We start from the raw sequence: 10,169 nt of genomic DNA, 5'->3' as shown, positions 1-10,169 counted from the left end.
CCCCTGCCCTCCCGTCCCACCCCCCCCCCCTCCCCCTGGGAACCACCACGGGGTCCCCCAGGGGGGGTGCCAGCTGGACATGCCACCTCCAGCCACGGGCCTCTCTCCCTTGCTCCATCTCCTGACAGATACCTAGGGCTGCAGGTGGGCTACAAGGTGGTGGGCACCATCCTCCTGGCCCTCATCAGCTGGAAGGTGAAGAGGAGCAAGGAGTACAACGTGCAGGAGAAGGCAGCAGGGCTGGTGTAGCCCACCCAAGGACTGACTCCACCCACCACCCCCTTAACCCACTGCCAGTACTTTTTGAGTCCTTTTTTTGGGGGGGGTTTGCTTTTCCTCCCGAGGGAGCAACTTCACCTCAGCTCCTCTCTTGGCACGAGGGATACTCCTGAGGGATGCTCCCAAGGGATGCTCCATCCCACCCCCATCCTGCGCCTGGCTTCTCCCAGGTTCTCCAGCTGCATCCTGTCCCTATCTTTGGGGAGGGGGCAGCCCCCACCAGCTGGAGCAGGAGGCAGGCAGAGGCTGGAGCCACACGCCTAGAAAAGTACCTGCTGTGGGCAGTGGTCCCTGCTCTGATGTGACATTTCCAGCTGGGTGAGGCCCTCCTGGCTGGGACAGGAGCAGGGGCTGCCAACTCTGGGGGGGGATTTCCCTGTGTCCCCCCTCCCCTGCACCCCCCACAGAGGTCAGTGTGGACACCACACACGTCTTGAGTGACCAGTGGTCACTTAGGGGTAAATGCAGAACATTTGGGGGGGTTTGCTGCTCTTTTTTTAAAAAAACAAAACAAAATAAAGGTCACTTTTTCCAACTCTGGTGCTTTTTTGGTCCCCCCAAAGCTCTTCCCACCAGCAGCTTCCCCCATCAGCCAGCAGAGGCTGGGGCTTGGCCCCTGCTTTCCAAGAGCAAGCAGAACAACCACCCAAAGCAAGAGCAATATCCCCAGCATGAGGGATTCAAAGCAGGCAGCCTAGGAAGGAGCTCCAGCTGAAGGAGTTCAAGGCCTGACAAACATGTGCCAACTGCAGGAAAGGTGAGAACGTAACATACTTTGTCAATATAACCCCTTGCCACCTTCTGCATGGACAGCAGAAGAGCCACTGGGTTCACTGGACTAGAAATGCAAGGCCCAGCTTCATTATATGAGCCTTTGTTGAAGACTGTTCCTGGTCTTCCCAGCATTCCTAACACTTGGCAATGCTACAGGGAGGTAGAGGATGGCGCAGACAGGCAGGAAAAGAAACCAGATCAGCTGAGGAAACATCAAACCAGAGAGGAGAGGAGTCAGCAAAGGACAAGAAAAGGTCTAGCAGGAGCCAGCTGCTCCCTCCTACCCTGAAACAAAAAGGGAAGCAACAAAACAACTTCCAATGCCACAGAACCTCACCATGTGCAGCATGGAGATCAACCATCCTCTCCCAGGTGCTGCACAGCAACAGGTCCCCACGGAGCACAAAGCCATGGGAAGCTGCTGGGCAGGGCAGTTCTGGCTCTGGAACTGCTGCTGTGCTTCAAGGCTGGGCAGAAGGGGAAGCTGAACACCCAGCTCAGCACCAGGGGCTTGGCTCCTATCTGCCCAGCACCAATGCTACTGGATCATCTCCCTGATGCTCCTGGCCTGAGCATGGGAAGGAGGAGAGCAGATGTCCCCTGGAGAGCTCAGGAGGATGCTGGTTCAGAGGCCTCCAACACTCCAAAGCCTGCTGAGCCCACTGCCACAGCTAGTGACAGCCATTCCCTGAGCCCTCCCTGCAACATCCACAGCAGAGGCTTTGGCTTTGAACACAACAAACCAGACCAACCAGACAATCTTCAGCTTCTTTCCCCTCTCTGATGAACATCTCCCTCAGGAGGAACCCCACTCACATGCCAACAGCTCCTTGACTTTCCCTCTCACTTTGCCACAACTGCTGACACATCACACATCAAAGATCTTCCTGAAGGAGCCAGGCAGGGGCCTGCACAGCAGATGCCTCTCATGCCAGATCTCACCCACCATGTAGGTATGGACCTACAAATGTGCCCACCTCAGAGTTTCAAGCTAAGACCCTCCTGTAACTCTGCCACTTGGGAGAGTGGGGTGGACACAGCCCTTAGTTAAAGAAAAACTCTCAAGAACTATCTAGCAGTGGTAACCATGGACACCACAACAAGACACTGGCAGTGAGCCTGGGTTTGGCATTGAACAGACCAGTCCAGGTCCACAGAGATGGGACTGGCACCACTTTGGAAGAACAGGAAGGGAGGAGACAGAGGTCAACAGCTTCTTACACTCTCCTCAATGATTGTCCAACAGAGCCTGTAGACCAGGCTGAGACAGCAGAGATGTTACAGTGTAACAGAGACAGAGGAAAGGGCACCACCAGTCCTGTCACGTTGCTCCCAAGCCCACAAGCAGCAAGACACGTTGCTTTCCAGCTTAAGCTTCTTCTTTCTACAGCAAGATGAGATCTGAGTGCTCCAGACCATCTTGTTCCTTTCAGTCCCCAGGTGTCCTGTCCCCCAGCCTCCCCAGGTGTCTCTCTCCAGCCCTGCCCTTCCCCTTCAGGCAATCTTGGCCAGCCACTTCTCCAGGCCCTCGAAGTCAGCATCTCCCTCCTCTCCCTTACTGCCCCGTGCGCTGCACTCCACGAATTCCACCTTCATGGGCAACTGAGAGAAGTCAAAGTCTTTGCCCTTCTTCCCCAGGTGGGCAGGGATCCCAGTGGCTGAGCCATCCAGACTGGTGGGGGCTGCAGAGCGGGTCACTCGTAAGGTGTTGCTGTGGAGAGAGAAGGGAAAGGGTCAGGAACTGTGAGCCAGGGGAACATCACCTACACCAGAGCTGCTGAGATGTTTTGGGCCCAGCTCCATCAGCAGGACACACCAAGGTCCCACAGCTCTACACAGGCAGAGCTACTTTGGCTACTTCTCTTAAATACCCACTGGAAGGCACAAGAGCAGAGTGGCTCAAGGGAGCGTGGCAGACAAGAGGAGACAGTGGTTGAACAGGTTTTCTGTGGATCAATAACAGCAAGAGTCAGGAGGTGATGTCCTCACCTGAATTCCTCCCGGCACCAGTCCCCAGAAATTGCACAGTTTATCCCAGACATCAGGATCTGCACTAGTTTCAGGGGTTAACTGGGAAGAGAGAGGCATCACGATAGCAGGGATCATGCAGGGGTTCATCCCACTGGCACTGGAGTGTGACAAATCCCTGTGGGACTGGGAGGGGGATGGAGTCTCCCCACTGCTCCAGTGGTCAATGCCTGCCCAAGGACCAGGCTGCAGTGTCACTCCTGCTGCACCTCAACTCCCTGCCAAATGTGGGGAGGAAGGATGGACCTGCTTGTCCACACTCCTCAGGCATCCAAGGCACAGGCAGCAGAGGGAGATGGAGAAGTCCAAGAGATGAAGAAGGCACTGACTGCCTCTGAGGTCCCAAAAAGCAAAGAGGGGGAAGCCCAGGGGTTGCTCCAGGCACGGAAACAAACAGCAACCTCCCCCCAGGTCTCTGTCTCACAGCTGGACAGCTGCATTTTCCAGAGACAGAGGAGCCTGGCAGGACCTGCTCTCAGTCAGCTCCAGCTACACTTTCTTCACAGGAGGGAACTAAATGAAAGGGGCACAGGAAAAGGAACAACACTGCCCAGAAGTGGGAGTTAAGGAATAAGAGAGCAGATACTTCCTAGGGTTCTCCACACAAGGACATCCAAGCACAGGGAGAGGATGGCAGCAACCTGCCAACCTGCAGGAATACCACTGCCCAACAGGGCAGGTAGAACCTACCTAGAAACCCAACTCCTGAACCAGGGAATGCCAGTTTTCCTAGAAAGCTTGAGAATCTGGCAGACTGCCTAGAGACCCATGGCATCACGTGGGTTGGAGAAGGTCATTCAGACCATCAAGTCCAACCATGAACCTCCTGCCAAGTCCAACACTTGGCAACAAGATGGCCACATGCCATGTCTGGAGAGCAAAGAGCTACACTCCCCCTGCCACCCACAGGAGCACCTTGTCAAGTCACCAACTGCAACCCAGCAAAGGGGACCCACAGGGGGCAAAACATCCAGCCCAGTGAGTGTGGGGAAGCAAAATGGTGGAGAAGGCCACCACAGCACGAGCTGCACAGAGGTCTCCTCCCTGGGCAGATTTGATTCAACTGCAATTATTCCCACAGGCAGAACATTCATGGACAAAGACTAAATGTAGCTTAAAAAATAATCTTCTGCCTGTCCCCAACTGGTTTGGGTTGGAAGGGACCTTCAAGATCATCCAGTTCCAACCCCCTGCATGGGCAGGGACACCTCCCACCAGCCCAAGTTGCTCCAAGCCCCATCCAACCTGCCCTTCAACACTGCCAGGGATGGGGCAGCCACAGCTTCCCTGGGCAACCTGGGCCAGGCTCTCACCACCCTCACACTCAAGAATTTCCTCCTCATGTCTCACCTCAATCTCCCCTCTTCCAGTTTTCATCCCTTCCCCCTTGTCCTCTCCCTCCCTGCCCTTGTCCCAAGTCCCTCCCCAGCTTTCCTGGAGCCCCTCCAGGCACTGGAAGGTGCTCTAAGGTCTCCCCAGAGATCTTGTAAAGCTGCCACCTCACAAGGTAGCACAGTCTGACAGCCACGTTCTCCTCCTTCCACTTCCTCCTACAACTCAACATGAACAAGAGATCATCCATCATTTGTCTTCCCAGGTGAATGTCCTCCCTTGCTGTGCAAGAACCTGTTAGCAAACCTTGACCTGCTCTCCAGCTTTGCAAACCAGACCAGGACAATCCAGCAGAGCTACTATGCTTTTCACACCACTCACAGAAAGTCTGACATCTGGAAGCCAACCCTGCCTGTACCTGAGGGAGCACACGGCTCTGGAGGTATCACCTAGCCTAGGGATGGCTGCTCTTAGGAGCCCTGTACCTGAGGGAGCACACGGCTCTGGAGGCACCTAGCCTAGGGATGGCTGCTCTTAGGAGAGGATAGGAAAGCAATCTTCTCTCATCCTGATCACACCTACACAGACAAAACAGACTGATATTTTCCTTCAGTGAACTTAGATGTGGCTCAAGGAAGCTGACTGAGCCCTGAAGCAAGAGACAGAAAGGAGAACAGAAAAGGTCAGGGGGGTTTCAGATCCAGTTTCATACTTACAGCTCTTTCTCCAGCTGCTGTTGAATAAGTTTTGCTGATTTTGCCATGGTGACATCTAGAGAGAGAAAATACAAGGAAATCAGCTCTCTGGTTTTATGTCAGAATTCAGAAACTAGATCCTTCTCCTCCAGATACAGCAAGGCCTGCCAACACTGTGCAGGACAATTACCAGGACCAAGATGGCTGGGTTTGAACTAGGAAAAGGGACACTGGAGTTCTGGCTTTGCAGGCATGGATGGGAACAACCCAAAGGTCAGACCTAACAGAGGGAATTAACTGCTTCTTGTTGGGCAGCAAGTTGCTTCAATCAGAGCATGGGGTTTGGTGTCCCAGCCACAAGGCCCAGCACTCTCAAATGCCCTGGCATCACAGAGTTCAGCACTTTCTAATCTATGGCACATGGAGCCATGAAGGCCTCAGGCTGCATAAAATAACTAAGCAAGCCAAGCTGATACTGGCCAAAAGCTTCAGGTTGTTCGAGATCCTCTTCTTCAAGGTGATATTGTAGGGATCTGAAACTTAGCCCCTTCCAGTCACTGAATGTTCCTTCTAGTCCAATCAAGAGAGAACACACAGTTCTGGCAGCTAAACCACACACTGAAGCTACCAAGTGCACAGAGATGGTTCATTACAGTCAAGTCAATCCCATCTTCTGCCCCCTGCAGCCTCAGGAGGAAGGTTCTGCACAAGCAGAAAGCCACTTGCCTTACTGAAGCCCATATAAAAAGCTGTAGCTCTCCCAAGTGGTGTTTCTCTGCACAGCTACCAGACAGACCTGACCTGAGAACTCTTCCAGTGGCTACTAGAAATGTTTCTGCTCAGTACCTCATTTTACAACTGATTTCCAACTTAAAGTTTCCTGAAGTCCCAACTCCTAAGAAATTCAGCATCCATGACATGAACACCCAGCACTCAAGGACTGAACCCAATGCACCCCCCACAGGACAGCACATGATACTTGCACCCCAGAAACCACCCACACCCTGGGCTGGTCAAAGCAGCATGGACAGCAGGGACAGGGAGGGATTCTCCTCCTCTGCTCTGCTCTGGTGAGATTGCCCCTGCAGGCCTGGGTCCAGTTCTGGAGCCCCCAGCAGAAGAAGGACATGGAGCTGCTAGAGAGAGTTCAAAGGAGGCCATGGAGAGGATCAGTGGGCTGGAGCAGCTCTGCTCTGGGGACAGGCTGGGAGAGTTGGGGTGTTCAGCCTGGAGAAGAGAAGGCTCCAGGGAGACCTTAGAGCACCTTCCAGTGCCTTAAGGGGCCCCAGGAAAGCTGGGGAGGGACTTGGGACAAGGACAGGGAGGGAGAGGACAAGGGGGAAGGGATGAAAACTGGAAGAGGGGAGATTTAGAACCTGCTCTAGTGGGAAATGTAGGGAGGGAGATGCCCATGCAGGGGGTTGGATCTAGATGATGTGGAAGGTCCCTTCCAACCCAGCCCAGCCCAGGACTCCACGTTACCCTGCTTGTTGCAGGCGATCAGCAGCGCGGGAGCATTTTTGAGGACGGTGCCATCCACCAGGACCTGGTACAGGAACTCTGCCACATCTTTCACCTCCTTCTGGAAGGCCACGCTGTCCACTACGAACACGATGGCTCTGGAAGAAAGAGGAAAGAACACGTGGCAGGCCTGGTGCTCTGCAACCATTTTCCCCTGCAGTACAACAGAAGAACGAGTCCCTGATGTCCTCGCTGAGCTCTGGACCCTCAGGGCACGACAGAGTGATCCCAGCCCAGCTCACAGCATCTCCAGCACCACAGATGAAGTTTATCCCTGTCCCAAGTGTCCCCTGTCCCCATTCTGCCAACCCCCTCCCAGTTACCTGGCTGCAGCCTTGAACCTCTCCAGGAACTGAAGCCGCAGACTCTCATGGCCTGGAAGGTCGATTAAGGTCACGTTAGTGCTCTGGGAACAGAACAAGAAGGAATTAGCAGCACCTCAGCAAAGGGTACCTGTCACCAGGGAAAACCAGTGGGATCCAGTTAGCCCAGAGCTGGTAATGTCAGTTATTCACTGAAATAAGTAACATTTGGGGAGAGGGGGAAAAAAATCACATAAAAGAGAAGATGAGGGACATGCAGGATAAAAACCAGGGCCCAGAGAGCAGTGAAACAGGAAGGACTAGACAAAACCAGATTTCAACTGGGGAAAAACAGCCTGAGCTTGAGACAGGACACCTGCAGGACAGGTGGAAGGGGTAGACAGGAGCTCTGCCCACAGCTTGGGGACAGCCTGGAGCACTGGGGAAAACCACACGGAGTCATTAAAATCACCATATTAATATAGTAATTAATCATTGTAATCACCATATTAATACATTAATGAGCCATGAGCAGAACAAAATACACACCCACAGGCTAGAGGGACCCCTACTAACAAGAAGTCCTCCCAGTCTTGGAGCAGGTGTGGTGACATTCTTCTCATTGTCACTTGAAATGGAAGGGAGGGATGAGTTGACCAGTCATGTGTGAACAAGGTTCAAGTTCTTTCTCCCCTTTTTTGCTTATAAAAGTGGCACCTTTGGGTGTTTTGGGAAGCTGAGCCTGCTTTGTGGAACACCCCCCTGCTCCCTTTTCTGTGCTGAACTGGGTACTAAAGCAAGGATCTTGTCTGTGTGTTGGTTGGGTTCTTGCACTCCAGGTGACAGACCCTGCTCTGGGGACAACACTGGGGCAGCAGCAGGCAAGGGAATCTCCACATCAGGCATGGAACTCCACCCCAAAGTGCTGTGTCTCCAACCAGCCCAAGGATTCAGAGAAGGAATGCTGAGAACATTCCTCACCAGGACTTGGGAAGGAGAGCACCAGCAAAGGTCCACCAGAGCTGAGAGGACAGAGCAGGACCACAGAGCAGGTCCAACCCATTTCTCACCCCCAGGACTGCAACGTCCAGACTCTGCTGGGATCAACACAAAAACGCCCTGGCAAGAGACCTTTCCAAGCAAAATCTACAACTGTTTCCCTTCCCTAAGGCTGCCAGTCACAGCAGTGCCCTTGAGGAGACCAAACCCTCCCAGGTGCTCCTGAGATATGACCAGGCAGGGCCACGTCACCACTCTCCAGATAACCTTGTTGTTCTACAGAGGGGAGGGAACCCCAAAATCCCCACCTACCCACTGCTCTTGGGCTTTCATGGAAACCTGGTGTACAACTTAGCAAAAGGAAAGCAGTAGTTGGGACCTGCAGCATTCCAGGACCCCTCCCCTTCCAAACACCTCCTTGTCTGCTCAATCTGAGACACAAATATAAAAAGAACGTCTGCACTTCCCTACAGGGACACCTCCCAGCAGCCCAGGCTGCCCCAAGCCCCATCCAACCTGCCCTTCAACACTGCCAGGGATGGGGCAGCCACAGCTTCCCTGGGCAACCTGGGCCAGGCTCTCACCACCCTCACACTCCACAATTCCCTCCTCATGTCTCACCTCAATCTCCCCTCTGCCAGTTTTCATCCCTTCCCCCTTGTCCTCTCCCTCCCTGTCCTTGTCCCAAGTCCCTCCCCAGCTTTCCTGGAGCCCCTTCAGGCACTGGAAGGTGCTCTAAGGTCTCCCAGGAGCCTTCTTCTCTCCAGGCTGAACACCCCAACTCTCCCAGCCTGGCTCCAGAGCAGAGCTGCTCCAGCCCTCTGATCATCTTTATGGTCCTTCTCTGGGCTCTCTCCAGGAGCTCCATGTCCTTCTTGTGTTGGGGGCTCCAGAACTGGACACAGGTCTCCAGGTGGGGTCCCATGAGAGCAGAGCAGAGGGGACAATCCCCTCCCTGGCCCTGCTGCCCACGCTGCTGGTGACGCAGCCCAGGACAGGGCTGGTTTCTGGGCTCCAGCACATGGTTGAGCTTCTCATCCACCACCCCCCTCGAGGTCCTTCTCCCCCAGGCTGCTCATGATCACAACACACAGATGTGACGTTCAGGCTGCACAATTTGACAAGCAAAGACAAAAACCAAGCGCCAGCAGACACAGGGAGTCCCTCAGAGCTTCCCTACTTTCTCTGCACCCATTACCTAGAAAAATCCAACCCTGCACTTGGACCAAACCAGGAAATTATTTCATGCTGGGAAGACTGAGCAAGACAAAGAACATCTTGCAGGTTGAGCACAGGAAACCAAAGGCAGCAGAGGGCTGTAGGATAGACACAAGTGACAGGCAGACCCCCCCTCTCACCTTGTCACTGCTGACCCTGTACACAGCTGAGCTGTCGGTTATCGAGGTCTGGGTGTCACGATATTTGCCTGTCAGGAGCTGGGGGAAAAGGAGGCATTTTCAGACCAAGGAGACTGGAGGAACACTGGCATCACCGTTCACCCACTCAAGATGCCCAAATCATCTGCCAGAAGTAACTGACTTGACGCCCCTGGTCTCAGCCTGTGTGTGTGGAAAAATCTCTGGGTTTGTTGCTTTGAGTTTTTTCCCCCAAAAAATTTTAAAAACACTTCTTAAGAAAAAAACCTTCACTGCTTATTCCAGAATCATTCTGGTTGGTAAAGACCTTTAGGATCATCCAGCCCAACCACTAACCCAGCCCTGCCAAGGCCACCACTGCCCCATGTCCCTCAGCACCACATCTACAGGGCTTGGAAACCCCTCCAGGGATGGGGACTCCAGCCCTGCCCTGGGCAGCCTGGGCCAGGGCCTGACAGCCCTTTGGGGAAGAAGTTTCTCCTCATATCCCACCTCAACCTCCCCTGGCACAACCTGAGGCTGTTTCCTTTTGTTCCTGGGGAGCAGAGCCCGACCCCCCTGGCTCCAACCTCCTCTCAGGCAGCTGCAGAGCCAGCAGGTCTCCCCTCACCTCCTGGTCTCCAGGCTGGACACCCCCAGCTCCCTCAGCTCCTCACACCTGTGCTCCAGCCCCTTATCAGCTGAATCTCCACGTGGCTCAAACAAGAAGAACTCCAAGCCGCCCTCCAACCCTCCGGAGCCCCTTCCCCTGGGCAGGAGGGCAGCCCAGCTGCTTGGGAACCGGGCAGTCCCACCGTCCCCAACCCCCACCCCCCGGGGCTCACCCGGACGAACAGCAGCGTCTTCCCCGCGTCGCACAGGCC

The 10,169-nt window shown here is 54.3% G+C and overlaps 2 protein-coding genes across 2 annotated transcripts in view; one reads left to right on the top strand and one right to left on the bottom strand.

Moving 5' to 3' along the window:
* The window catches only part of SLCO2A1 (solute carrier organic anion transporter family, member 2A1), a 28,416-nt gene extending 28,167 nt beyond the window's left edge, over positions 1-249 (top strand). The window contains exon 14 of the mRNA XM_010001506.1: positions 129-249. Within this exon, the coding sequence (XP_009999808.1) occupies positions 129-249 (121 nt within the window). The remainder of the gene's footprint in view (positions 1-128) is intronic.
* A 2,298-nt stretch (positions 250-2,547) lies between these two features.
* The window catches only part of TF (transferrin), a 30,714-nt gene continuing 23,092 nt past the window's right edge, over positions 2,548-10,169 (bottom strand). Inside the window, 6 exon segments of the mRNA XM_010001505.1 lie at positions 2,548-2,764; positions 5,130-5,184; positions 6,591-6,727; positions 6,953-7,035; positions 9,289-9,366; positions 10,131-10,164. Coding sequence (XP_009999807.1) covers positions 2,548-2,764; positions 5,130-5,184; positions 6,591-6,727; positions 6,953-7,035; positions 9,289-9,366; positions 10,131-10,164 — 604 coding nt within the window.

The sequence above is a fragment of the Chaetura pelagica genome, unplaced genomic scaffold (genome assembly GCF_000747805.2).
Source record: "Chaetura pelagica isolate M959 unplaced genomic scaffold, ChaPel_1.0 scaffold527, whole genome shotgun sequence".
NCBI lineage: Eukaryota > Metazoa > Chordata > Aves > Apodiformes > Apodidae > Chaetura > Chaetura pelagica.
This window is presented reverse-complemented; position numbering and strand designations above follow the sequence as displayed.